A 14,396-nucleotide genomic window follows, 5' to 3' on the forward strand; every position below is an offset into this window, starting at 1 on the left:
CTAAAATTCCTGGAGCTAGGAACTCAACATGGGAATCTTGGAATGAGGTAGCCCATTTGGAATTTATTAAGACTCAATCTAGTTTCCTTGCGAGGAATATGTTTTTCTGCTTGTTACTCCATGTTAGTAAAGGGCCGAAGAAAGGATGATCGAAGAGTTCCAGGTCCAAAAGAGGATCCTGGAAATCTTTCATGTCAGAAGAAATTATAGGACCTAGGATGTCACAATCTGAACTTTCATTCGGGTGGAGAATAATATTGAAATCTCTACCTAAAATCCAAGGATGATGCCCTATTTTAGAATCCAATTCGTAAAGCTTTTGCCAAATGAGTCTTCTATCTTTGCCATCATTACTTCCATAAACTGAAGTAATGACCAAGGGAGCGTTTTGATACAGGCCTTGAATCGAGATATACTGGTCAGAAACTTGGATAAGCGAGAAGCTTAAGTATTTTTTCAAGATGGTCCATATCTTCCATTAGAGGCATAATCATAGTTTGAATGGGTAATCCAATCAACAAACTTTTTTCTAAGGATTGCAGCAGATTTTTCTTCTTTCACTCTAGTTTTCAGCATACAAAAAACATCAACTTTATTAAGAATAGCTCTTCTAATAACTTTGTCTTATTTAAGAGGACAATTAAGTCCTCTCACATTCCAAAAAGCGATGATCATTTAGAAGGAGTAGCTAGTGTTCCCCCACCAGCACTATCAACTTTTATCTTTGGCTTGTCCAGTTTAATTTTCTTTTTTGACTTCAGGTCCTTTACTATGACAACCACTCCTAGAGAAGAAGCACGAGGTTTCTTTGGAGGGTCTTCTATTATCGAATTGAATTCCTTGATTTCATTATGAACTTGGAATCTATTTGTAGAATATGTTGTGTTCAGTTTTTCTTTATCTTTTGACGGTCTTCCCCTTCCCCTTTTAGGAATATTAGACGAGAGATCTCATTTTCTCTTAAAGGTGGGAGCAGGAATAGAGAGGTCCCTATCAGAGTGATTAGGATGAGTTGTATCCTGATCTGATAGATTCTTCAATGCTTCTTCAGTTATGGCTCATTGACCGGTATCATCAGTAGGGGAAATGATATGCTGCTCCACTTCTTTTCCTTTAGATTTTATAGTGTATTCTTCTATAATAGCATTCTCAATGATGGGGGATGAGACATCTTTTTCTTGTAATAGTTCGATCCCACCTACAGAGGGTAAAACCTCTGTTACAAGTGTAGAAGTCTCTTTAATCCTCCAAACCTGATTTTTTGCTTGAGAAGAGATCTTGGATAACAAGCAGCTTTTTTCGTTGTAACCAAAGGTCTTATAGGTTTTACACCTTGCTGGCATCCAAGGTATTTCAACAGCAACAGTAGCTTTTATCCATTCTTTTAACTCCACTTCGATAGATTTAGGTATCTCATCGTTAACCCCTATCTCTATGCAGAGCTTTGAATATTCTAAGTGAGTTTTAGCTGCAGTTATAGAATCCATGGAAATGGGGTACCAATCGCACTAGCTAAGTAACTGAGGCCAAGACGATTGTACAGCTTGAAAGGAACGTTAAAGAGATGTACCCAAATTAGAACACTAGAAAGATCAAAGTTCAGTTTGAGGAGATTAGGCTCCCATTTTCTTAAGATAAGAGTTTTGTTCGCATGCCATGGCCCATTCTCTATTACCCATTCTCTAGCTTTTTCAGAGGCGAATGTAAAAACAAAGAGATTCGTTCCGACAATAGTTACCTGGATACTTTCGCCCTTCAAAGCTTTCCTCCACAGGTTATCAACAAGCCTTTGTGTTGAGGAGAAACTTGGAGCAACACCAAGAAACTGCCCCACAAGCGATAAATTACATTCCTTGATTCATGCATCGAGCAGCGAGGGTTTGACAGATTTAGAACCTTCACAAACCCTAGGCGGAAAAAACTCTAGATTTTGCCCCTCAGAACAGCCGAATAGTTTTCGCCAGTCCATATTCCGCAGAGAGGATCAAATGAAGAGTGAAGAAAAAGTTGCCCAGAGGAAGAGCACCAAACAGAGATGGAATAACACCGGAGACACGATGGAGAAGCTCAGAACTGTTAGTCCTGCTAACGTGCACCCAGAGGATTTCTTATCGTGCGCCTATATCTTTTGTTGTAAATTCTAAATTTTATTTGTAAACATTTGGTACGGTGAACATGGAGTAACTTACAACCAAACAAATCAATCACGTATAAAATAAATATCACCCTCAAACTTTGAATCGAAAGTGAAATTGATTAGCATAAGAAATAAAGGCTACTCCCAAGCTTGATGCAGCGTCAATTAAGAAGATTGAAGGATGATGTCATTTGAGCAAGGAAAGAATCAATGAGAGATATAAGTAAAGCATACAAAACCAATATACAAGAGCATCGTAATGGGAAGTTAATATATAAAGAATATCGCTTAAAGGTATTAGCTCAGAGGAATACGAGATGAACACATGCAACTTCCATTTAGTATAGAGGAATGCAATATCAACACATACAATCTTAATCCAAATCAACACTGATGGAGCCAACTTATAATGAGTGTCATATGATATTCAAAAACTTTTGAAAAAAAACTTTATAAATTTAATATAATAATATTTTTTTAAAAATAATATGTTTTTAAAAGAATATCGGTGCCATTAAACATAAATTGACACTTGTTATTCATTTTCATCCACTTAAAAGAATCATATAATTTCTAAATTTGACACCCAAAATAATTTTTCTAGCTCTGTCCGTACAAGTTAAAGGAGTGCGAGATGAGCATATATAACTATAGTCCAATCCAGAGGAATGCAAGATAAACGAATGTTATTCGAACAACGCATCAAAGAGGCGTAGGACGAGACATGCAACCCCAATCAAATATCAATAAATCCTTATAGAAAACTTCGTAGATAATATAATAGCAATTATTATTATGAGTACGTTATAAACATATGTAAATAAAATAATAGTATGAACGCTCTATCGAAGGTTGGGGTAGACTCTTTGATCGCAAGGTTGAGATTTCTGGACTTAACAAATTTAGTTAGGAACTACTAGCTCTATAAGGTTAATGCTTAATGTACTACTAGATCTTGATAGGCATAGAAATGACAACTGCAACTTCATTAAAAGTTTGAATAATTACCAATGAACGAATCAACTGTATGTGGAAAGTCATTGTACGAATATGACTTTTTATCTCATATATCTTTGGAGTCGATCTATTTATCAAACTTTTATCTCATTATTCCTCTTCAACTCAAATAACGAAAATAATTATTACATAAAATAATAATTAATCATTATTTTATTTTTCTAAATCCATTAAGAGTTTCAAATATAAAAGTGAAAATATAATTAATCTAATGGTGTCTTATTAATAAATAAATATTATTTGATATCAGACAGTTTGTCAAGTTTTTTTTATCAAATTAATCATCTATTCGAAGCTATCATTATTTCTTTATAATAAGTTACAAGTATAATATTTATTGATAATTATAAAGAGAACATGTCCAAACTATTACGAGTATAATTAACTATTATAAAATATAAATCAGATATAATTTAGACTAAAATAATTTTGGATATGCTTTTTTAAAAAGAAATAAGGAAAATCATTATATTTATTGATAGTTATAAAGACAATAGATTTAAATAATTATAATTAAAATTGACTTTTACAAAAACATAAAATCATATACAGTTTAAATTAAACTAATTATAAACATGATTTGTATAGAAAGAAATTTAAATTAGGATAAATCTGAATAAAATTTATATATAATTATAAGAAGGTGAAACAAATTTAAAGACAAAAATTCCAAAAACCTCACTCATATTAATTTTATTGGAGCCTGATTAACATTTTTATGGAAAAATATTAAAAATAATTATCAGTGATTGAGTTAGAATCGAGTATTGAAAGAGATTAAACTATTAAACTTTAAAAATATAAAAATTTATTAAGTATTTCAAACTAAAAGATTTAAAAATATAAATTTTACTTTATTTAATATTTTAATTATCATCAAATAGAAAAAGTATAGAGATACAATACAACTCACACTTTCTTTAATTACGTCATTCTTGATATGAGTAAATAAAATTCGACTCGAAATTTTTTAAAATAAAATTTAAGTTATAAAATATGACTCGAATAATTCAGAATTTTTAGTATTTAGTGAAATAATTTTCAAATTCGAATCGAATCTCTCAACTCTGTATAATATATATATATATATATATTAGTTTGAATTGTAATTGATTTGTACCATAACATTATACAATCAAAATTAAATAAAAATTTGAACAACTCGACTTAAAAAGAAATTGTAAAATTTAAGTCATAAAATAAAACTCGTTAAATTAATTTAATCAAAAATATTTATTCAACTCAATTTAATCAAAAATATTTATTCAACTCAATTCAATCAAATGATATCAGTAACTCTAAATTATGAAATATAGTAGTAATTAGTTGTTATAATTCTTAAATTATGAGGTAGCTTTAATACTAGAAAATAGAAATGGCTGTTTTGGGAAATGTGCTCAAGTTTACACCCAAAGGCCGAAGACCTCGTTCTTTTGCGGGTTTTTTTCTTTTACTGAAATAGTGAAATATCACCTAAAAATCTATTTTTAGAATTAACATTTATTATAAGTTATTTTTTTTAAAAATAGTATGAAGTATAAGATAATATTTATTTATAATTTTTTTAATTATTGATTATGTTCACACATTCTGCAAGCACAGCTGCTCAAATTCAATATCTCCAGAAAAAATAATAGTCTCTTTAATTACCGATACGAGTTAATAAGTTCATATAAGTTAATTTTTTAAATTGATATTTATTTAATAAAGGTAGGTCACGTTATATGTATTCTTTAATAAATAAAAAATAATGATAAGTGTCTTCTAAAAAACATTACCTTAACTTGGTTAAAACTTTTAAATATTAAGTTGAAAAAAAAAGGGTAAAGTACATAAATGGTCTACGATCATAGGATTATTTTGTTGAGTGTCTCGACTATTGAAAGTTATAAAATGGTCCCTCAACTATAAGGTGTTGCTTTGTTGAGTCCATTGACTATTAAAAGTTATACAATAATCACTCGACTATTCATATGCTCTAAATTTGTCATTTTTTGTTAAAAAATTTGGCGACCATTTAAGTTGGGCGTTAACCTTCTCACTTAGATGTGATAAAATATCATCCCATAATTGTTTGAGTTGTATTTTGTGGATTGAATCTCTGTTTACAATATGACGTTGAGCCAATACTTGAAAGCAACGATAATGCCAGAAAACATCATTAAAATATGATTTTATCATATCACAATTAATATGATAACATCTAACTCAGACAACCCTTAATTTGTTAACGAAAAATGACGAGTTTGAAACATATGAATAGTCGGGTGACCATTTTGTTAGTAAAGAGACTCAACAAAGCAACGTCATATAATCAGGATATTATTTTGTAACTTCCATTTTTTGGAAGACTCAACTAGGGATGGGAATGGGTTGAAAATCATACATCCTCCACCCGACCCGAAAAATATATACACTCACCCAACCCGAACCTGACTTGACTATTTGAGATAAAACCCGAACCCGACTCAAAATAATATATTTGTTAAAAATGTTATTTTTATTCAATAAAATTAAGGATTTAATTGGAAAAAATAATATATAGAGGGGCATTATTGAAATTTCCCTAAATGTAAAGGTAAAATTATATATTTTTCTCAGGTCGGGTCGGATATTTTTCACCCTAAACCTGAACCCGAACACAACCTCTAAAAAACTCAACCCAAACTCGAATTTTAAAAAAAATATCTGACTCGATCGGGTTGAGTCAGGTCTGAACTCGTTGGATTCGGGTCCCATGCTCATCTCTGGACTCAAAAAAGTAACATCTTATAGTCAGAGATCGTTTATATATTTTACCCTAAAAATGCAAAACTATGAAAAAAATCACATGGATCTTTTCAAAGAAAATACACACACTGTGTGCCAAAGACACGAATAAGCTGAGTCAAACGGTAATGACAAAACACGTATATAGATATTGTTGAACTTGATCAGACTCATATCAATACAATGACAAAATATAGTTTTTGATACTGGAATCTCGAGTAATTCAAAAGACAATTATTGATAGAGAAAGACATGGGTCTAATCAAATTTTAGACTTGTCTTTGACAACTCAAAATTATTATATTTGATCATGAGTTTTTCAAATCTTATATTGTTTATATAAGAGTTTTTTTTTCAAGTGTTTAAATATAACTTTTTAAATATATATATTAATTTAGTGATTGAAGACAAAACGTGTACACAAATGTATCGTTGTTGATGTTGTTGTCGTGCTAGTGCAAATATATGTTCTCAATTCGTATCGTGTGTTTTTTTCTTTTGAAAAAAAAATTATATAATTTTTCAATTTTTTACGTATTTACCCTAATTTTTGTTTTACTCAACTCTTACAATCATATCATCATGTAGATAAAGTATCCAAATATGTGACATTCAGACTCTTACTTCTCAAAATTGGACCCGATATATGATTTATTAGCTTTTACATTTATGTCTTGATTGTTTTTATAAGTATTAATAAATAAAAGTTTGGTTATTAAAACAATTTTATCTTAGTATAAAGAAAAGAATATGATTATAAAATTATACTTTTAAATTTATTAGATCAAACAGAAGACTCGAATCTTGCGCAAATTGAATATAAAGAAAGAGAAAGAAACCAAAGGTTTCGACTAATGGATCATTAAAACAAATATATTTTTCTCAAACAAATTCTGGTCATTTACTTAATTGATCCCTTTGAAAAGACTGAAGGAGACAAAGAAGTTGCAAGTAAATTGATTCATTAATTTTGCTCAAAATGCATATCTTGCAATCCATGCTAACAAAAACATTATTAATAATAATTAAAGAGATTGTTATTATTTTTAATGATTTTAAGTTTGAGTATCACGCTGTAAAAATATTTAAACGCTCATTTATCGAATGGTTAAAATTTTTCAAACAAATACTAAAAAAGAATTACTAAAATTCCACTATCTAATTACCTGTAAATAACTCAATCAACATTGTAATTATGGTTAAAATTAATTATAAATATAAGATACAAACAGATAAATTGACAGTAAAAATATGTTTGAATATAAATCATAATAAATTTTGATATAACTAATACATAGTAAAACTTAAACCAGTGCAAAATTTGAATTGAAAAATCAAATTTACATAAATTTAAAGTCCAGACATTCAATGTCCTAAAATCAGACTCTTAAAAATTATATAAACGATAGACATTAACTGCACGAACCAAGCAACTTCATTAATTAAGGGATTGTTGTTATCTCTTGAGATATCGGGTTTGAGTATCGCATATATCAGGGTATGAGCCTCCATTGTCAAATGGTTGAGAGTTTTTGATAGTATACAACCTTATACTCTTCCTATACATATCAAAAATAAATAAATAGTTTAATTTCTTTAGATGTTAAATCTTAATTTTATTCCTAATAGTAGACATTAATTAAAATGTTGGAGAATCATTTGAATACATGTTTTTTAATAGTTTGCGCTATTATAAGGTAATATATGTTCATATATTTTCTTAATTATTGACAACGCACACATACTCTACAAACGTAGTTACTCAAACTCATAACATTTAAAAAAAAATATTCTTTTAATTATTAAGATCACTCAATAAATTCTATTTGTATACATATTGAAGATTAATGGAGGGTCATGAGCATATAGTCATTGTTTATAAGGTAGATTAGGCAACTAAATACGCGGTTACACATGATCCTATAATTGAGTGATTGACATAAACAATATTTTTTCTTTGTTTAATAATATTTTTGAAAATCTTTTTGTTTAGTACTTAAACTAAGCCCCATAGCTTGCATTGATGTGATGTAATGTTTGCATCATTATAGATGATAATTTTTAGGTCATTAGTTTATGAAATATAAGATTACATTTACGAATATGAATATCGAAATGTAATATTATTCTGAGAATATTGTGTTGCCTTATTTGGTTGTTTAGCAGGAATGTAAAATTAGAGTGTTTGATTTGAGGAATATAAAATTACTTAGATGCATATTTTACCAAATTATCCATGTGATATATGTTTTTTTTCAACTTAAATTATAATTATTTTAATGAAAACTCATAGAAATATTTTAATATAATTAATATAATTAGTATGTCTAACTTATATTTTTAAATAATATTCATAAGCACCATATTTATTTATATAAAATATAATATAATAAAAAAATAATATTATGATCTCAAGTGAAAAAAAGATATTTTACAATAATATCATTTTTCACCTTATAAAATTATAAATGATTAATATATCAAATATTAAAATATAAAATAATATAAACATTAAACATGGTCTCTCACAAAAAAAAAAGATAACTGATTGTAGATATGATTTTGAATAAAATAATATTTTTATTAAAACAAAATCAAAGTGATTGTTACGTGACTAAATACATAGTTTACCCTAAAAATATCTCACATTGAATCAATTGTCTTATTTTAATAATTTAATTATATATATATTATTTTAATAATTTAATTATATAAATTTTGAGTGTTTTTTCTCTTTCTCTCATATCATTATACGTATTTTAATTATGATTTTGGGGTGTGATATAACATATACTATTCAGCCTAGAAAAGTGTAGGTTATTTTTTTTTACTAGGGAACGAGGAACTGCACTGTTCCTTTCCAATTTCCATCTCCTTCTTCAATCACTCTCCCTTTATATACACTTCTCCTTAGCCCTTGACCAACACTTTCTCACTACAAATTCCCTTTAAGAATAACCCATCTCTCCCTCTCACCATGGATAAGGCTTATGGATATGAACCAGTTCAAACTCATCATCAAGCTGCTTCAGATTTCATGATGCTTCAAAGGAACAAATCTTCATACCAATCTAACGAAAGGCGAGGCCGAAGGAAATCAAACGATCCAACGAGGTTCCTTGGCGTCAGAAGGCGGCCATGGGGTCGTTAGGCGGCAGAGATCTGGGACCCCTCCACCAAAGAAAGGCATTGGCTCGGCACGTTCGACACTGCTCTGGCTTATGATCTAGCTGCCATTTCCATCAAAGGAACTCAAGCCTGGACCAACTTCCTGTACACTTTTCATTCTCCACCTGAACAAGCAACAAATCATGACTTTGGACCTCGGCCCTACATTTCTGAAACCCCCATTGAACCAATAGATGAAACTGGTTTGTTTTTCAGTACTAGCAGTGATGATAACTCGGGTTACTTGGCCTGCATTGTTCCTTATAACTGCTTGAAACCAACTTCAAACCTATACTCCATGAAGCAAAACTCTAATGAGAACCAATCCTATTACAGTAGCCATGCATTACCCAAGTCCAATGAGATTGAGTTTCCTGGTTTTATGGGGGATCAGATGAATTATTCCAATGAACTCTCGGCTACATTCAATCGTCCTCCATTGATGGTTGAAGAAACTTTTTATACTTGCAATGACAATCCAAACAGCTACACCACGATGCCGAGTTTAGGCGATGTTTTCGACTCGGGGTATTCATTTTCTGAAAAAATGGTTTAGCATTGGCCAGGTTTTTGTTTTGTTTTTGGTTTCCTCGTTTTAGGGTTTGAAAGACACAGTACGTACGAGGAATTAATGTCTTGTCTCCAGCCTTAACTTTGCCAAATCGAATGAAAGTTTAGATTTGTTGTCTATGTGCATGATATTGTCTACCTTCTTTACCCTAGAACTTGCATAAAAATGCTTGTATGGGTTCAGTCACCATTAATATATTGCCTTAATTTATTACATTAAGTACTGAATCTTAATGTTTGAGTATCAGATGTCTCAAATGATCAGGCACAGTGATGAACATTTAATACAATAAATTTATCAAACACAGTCGAGCATTTCCATTGTCACAACATAAATTATATGTATAATCGGATCCCCGCATAAATAAGTCACATTTTGATGCATCCGTTGGAGTTTTCCTCGAGTTACTTCTATTCTTCACAACCCCCCCTCATAAAAAAAAGGTGGGAGAACATGAACACACAGTTGATTTGAAGGGAAGACTGTTGTGGGATCGATCTTTTCTTTTTTGAAAAAAGATCGGGAACAAATGCATCATGCGGACTCCAAAATTTGGACAGGTTCTCCCTAACATAACTGCAGGATCTTCAGTGTTATTCAAAAGCAAGGTGTATGGGGTTTTGCTAAAAGTTTTAGGGTTAGGCCGTGGGTTTATTGGAGATGGAAAAGATGGCCCTATGATGATTATATGAATACAGATGATTGGAGATGTTATGCACTAGACCTTAACTGTGGAACCATGATAACAAAGAAATGAAGCCTCCTACTTTCGAAAACTTGCAAAAAAAAAAATTAATGTTCTGGTTCATGACCTTGATCAAAAAAGAGGATCGAGGCAGTTGCTTCCATTCTTAGCTGGAAGTGTGCGCCTTGGTGGTGATGGTGGTGGTGGCAGTGCTGCTGCTGCTGCTGCTGGAGGTAGGAGCGGAACTCTGACTTGACTGATGTGTGCTTGACTGAGGAACTTGTCCTACTTTAGAAAAAACAGAACCAACTGATTCACTCGATGCACTCACTGATGATGACATAATGGCTGGAGCAGGGTCCTTGCTGGAACCAGACTGAAGTTCTGGTCGTAAATCTGATGATGAGGATGATGGAGCTAGAGTACCGATTGTAGATCCGACAGGATAGGGTGCAACAGGCATAAAGGTAAGGGAAGAGGCGGACGGACTGTAACTTAGCGTCCCCATAGGATGATCAAATTTACAAGCAGCTCCAAACTTGCACACTCTGCGTTGTGAATAATGAATGCAAGGAGGTGCCCCCTGATGACATTACGAAAAAAAAGAAATAAATATCTGACCAACAATTTAAGAGAAACAAGACTACAGGTGATAATTCTCTGCATGTCGTAAAAGACTACACATTTTCACTGATACTACACATTTCCACAGATATAAAAGTGAAATTCAACGGTTCAACCATGCTTACCTTACCTTGCTTATTCATGCTCTTGAAAATTGTTTGTGGAGAATATAAAAGAGAGGTAATACACCTCGACCAGAACAGCCGACCACAAGCAAAAGAAGTAAACAGGGATAAGGGGCATGAATAGATAAATAAAACCATTCGATCACAACAATTTCATGATAGTTTCCTTCGTTTAACTTTTGTGGTTTCATGCAAACCGAGTTTCTCAGATATATAAATATAACAGTTTCAATCACAAACAACTTCTGAGAGTGCAAAGACATCCCACTCAAAGAGGTCATTTTACCGAGATCGTTGAATAAACCAAATTTTGATTATATAAGATAATAACCAGAATTGAGAAGAAGGCCTTAACTCGTGGCTGATCGTGGAATAATTGTTGACAGAACAATTGTGGCTCCACTCTTTCTCAAAGTGAACTACTAAGTCGACACCTATAAATTACCTAAAATCCAAATCTAGCTGAGAAGACCCTTGATATTTACAGAGATGGTGTAATCTACAAATCCCAGAAAAGACGATTCAGAAATGAACCACATAAGTGTATGGAAGATCACACCATGGAAGATAAGATGTTACGTACTTTCTTATGGGTTAAATGACACAAGAAAAGTTAAGAAGAAAAGCGCCGGAAAGAGACAGTGTTCGTATGACATATATGCCTGCATTCCCATAGCATGCCTTTTCACTTTTACTATAGAGCTCCAATTTCTCAAAAGAAAACGAAAGCTCCAACCATGGGGAAAACTCTTAAACATTTTACAAGGTCTAGTTGCAAATCGGAACACACAAAGGAACCCAAATGCAAAATAAATGCAGAAACATAATCAGTTGTTGCAAAAGCAACTGAGCAACGATAACTATTATTCACGCTGACCGGCGCCAAGTATTAAACATGATTAAAATTTTAAAAACCCAGCCTTGTATAAAGCATCAAATTTATATGGCGTTTTACGAATTCTTACTGGACGTAGAGGAAGACCAAGAGGGCTGAGGACGACATCAGCTTTTGGTGCAAGCACTTCTGGCGGATGATGATATTTACAGGAGGATCCGTATTTACAGTCGCCTGTTTTCATATAATACTGACATTCTGGTTGGCCAGGTATGTCGGGAAACGACTGCTCCTTCTGAATACTACTTGAAGGCCCAGCACTAGGAGGTACAGGTTGATAAGATCGAGTATAGGCAGGTGCTGAAGGAGATAACGGTGTTACTCCAAAATTTGAGCTTGATACAGCAGTGGCTCGAGTCCCGGGACTGACAGGTGGCTGCACCAGGTGCATTAACAACCTCAATGATAAAAGCTAATGAAAATTACTCACAGTTGAGGAAACTGAATAAAATTTTAATCCACCTACCGCATAGGGATTCCAATTCGCAACAGAAACCATGCCTGGGGAAAGCAGCAAAGGCCCATAAGGGCCTTGCAAATATGAGCCCGGCATCAGGGGAGGCCTCACCATTACAACTCCATACTGTTGAGAAGAAGGGCCAGATGGTGACTGCACAGTGGGATATAATGTAGGAGCAGGAACTGGAGTAGGCATAGGTGCAACTTGAGAAGCTGGAGATGGAGCAGGAACCTCTACTGCAGGTGGTGCGGGATGATGGAATTTACATGTTGCACCGAATTTACACTGCCCCGTCTTCACAAAGTAAGAGCATTCCTTTTCACCCTGGTTTAAAGTGAGATTCAGTTATTAAGCGAACTCAATAATACACATTCAAAAGATCTTAATGTCATGTGATACAAACCGGACGTAGTGGATATCCAAAATAATTTAGTGGCACGGGGTTAATAAAACCGCCTCCCTGCTTCGGGTGATGGTATTTACAGGAAGAACCGAATTTACAGGTCCCCTTCCTCATATAGTACTGCAAATCAGTGGAAACTATGATCAACGTAAATAAGCAACTTACTATTTAGCATTTTGCTAAATTGTCAAACCAGATACAATCTATTCACTGAAAAGCAAGACCAAACTCTATCCTTTAGACTTCAAATGAAATGACATAAGTAATACTTACCAACAAAGAATTTAGGAATGCACATTGTTGAAAATGTAGCATATCGACATACATACCGCGAATTTATCAAATATTTAAGACACGGTCTAATTCAAAAGTACCTGACAAACCGGCTGGCCCGCTCTTTCCGGATACTCCCCTGCGTTACCTCTTCCAGCCCCCATAACCTAAAGCCAATCACCATCATCAATCATCATCGTCATCATATGGCCTTTCTTTCAACAATCAAAACAAATGAGAAACAGATGTTTCTAAGACTACCAATTTACACTAGATCTTAATTCATTAATCAAAAACTTCCCATTTCCACCCAACGATTCGAAACCCCGTCACTCCAAAGACCATGATCAAAAAAAAATGAAAACCCTTCAAGAAATCTTCGAACCGGATCGAAAAAGATGAACAATAAGATCAAATTCTCAATTATTTACCGATGTACGGTCACGGGGATGATTGAACCGACACCTAGAGCCGTATCCACAAAACCCAGTCCTCAAATAGTAAATACAATCAGCTTCATTGGGTCTCTCCGGGTAAGATTCCGGCTCATCTCCTAATCCCAACCGCCAAACCAGTTCTGCATTTCAAACAAAAACCTCGTATCACATCCCACATTACAAAAATAAAATAAAAACTCAACTCCCAAAACGGAAACAAAAAAGTTCAGAAAAGGATCACGTTTTACCTTGGAGTCCCGTTTCGGGTCCCGGAGCTGTCCATTCCGGTTGGGAATCGGATTCTGGGTCCCGCTCCATTCAACGTACGTACAAACAACCTCCCTAAATATCCCAAATTTCAATCCGATCAAATGGGTGTTTACGTCTTCTTTTTTTCTTCTAGATATAAAAAAAAAGAAGCAGAAATAAATAACAACAAATAACCAGCGAGAAAAAAACTCTCTTTTTTCTTACACTCAACCGAGAAAACACACTGTTCTGTCTGTTGTTTTCTTTGGGTTTTGTTTGGTTTTTCTCTGTTTTTTTTTCTTTACTTTCTTTTCACTTTCTCTCTCTTTATGCTTCAGTTTCTCAAAGTCATTTGCCGTTTGTTTGATCGTCTCTCCCCCCGCCCCTTTCTTCTTTATGGGTTTGTTTATATACGCGCCGAATAGAGGGAAAAATAATTACCTAACACTTGATTTTTATGTCAATCAAATTACCGACGATAAATCAATTTTGATCACTATCATGCTGATGTTTCTCATTTTTAATCGTGATTATATTAAATCTTAATTTATATAATTAAATAAACTTAATATTTTATATTTAT

The 14,396-nt window shown here is 32.9% G+C and overlaps 1 protein-coding gene across 4 annotated transcripts; it reads right to left on the reverse strand.

Annotated features, from left to right (window-relative positions):
* Window positions 1-10,000: 10,000 nt before the first annotated feature.
* On the reverse strand, window positions 10,001-14,183 carry LOC120189676 (zinc finger CCCH domain-containing protein 58-like). Of its 4 annotated transcripts, none has more exons than XM_039192902.1 (7): window positions 13,813-14,183; window positions 13,559-13,704; window positions 13,229-13,294; window positions 12,855-12,974; window positions 12,458-12,775; window positions 12,062-12,367; window positions 10,001-10,930 (listed from the first exon to the last, which is right to left on the reverse strand). In XM_039192902.1, the coding sequence occupies exons 1-7, from the start codon at window positions 13,880-13,882 to the stop codon at window positions 10,514-10,516; spliced, it is 1,443 nt and encodes a 480-aa protein (XP_039048833.1). In that variant the 5' UTR covers window positions 13,883-14,183; the 3' UTR covers window positions 10,001-10,513. The 4 variants fall into 4 exon arrangements, with proteins under 4 accessions (XP_039048833.1, XP_039048831.1, XP_039048832.1 ...); XM_039192900.1 differs by having other exon boundaries at window positions 12,017-12,367; XM_039192901.1 differs by having other exon boundaries at window positions 12,062-12,369; window positions 12,454-12,775.
* Between the last annotated feature and the right edge of the window lie 213 nt (window positions 14,184-14,396).

This window comes from Hibiscus syriacus, unplaced genomic scaffold, assembly GCF_006381635.1.
Source record: "Hibiscus syriacus cultivar Baekdansim isolate YM2019G1 unplaced genomic scaffold, ASM638163v2 tig00116958_pilon, whole genome shotgun sequence".
NCBI lineage: Eukaryota > Viridiplantae > Streptophyta > Magnoliopsida > Malvales > Malvaceae > Hibiscus > Hibiscus syriacus.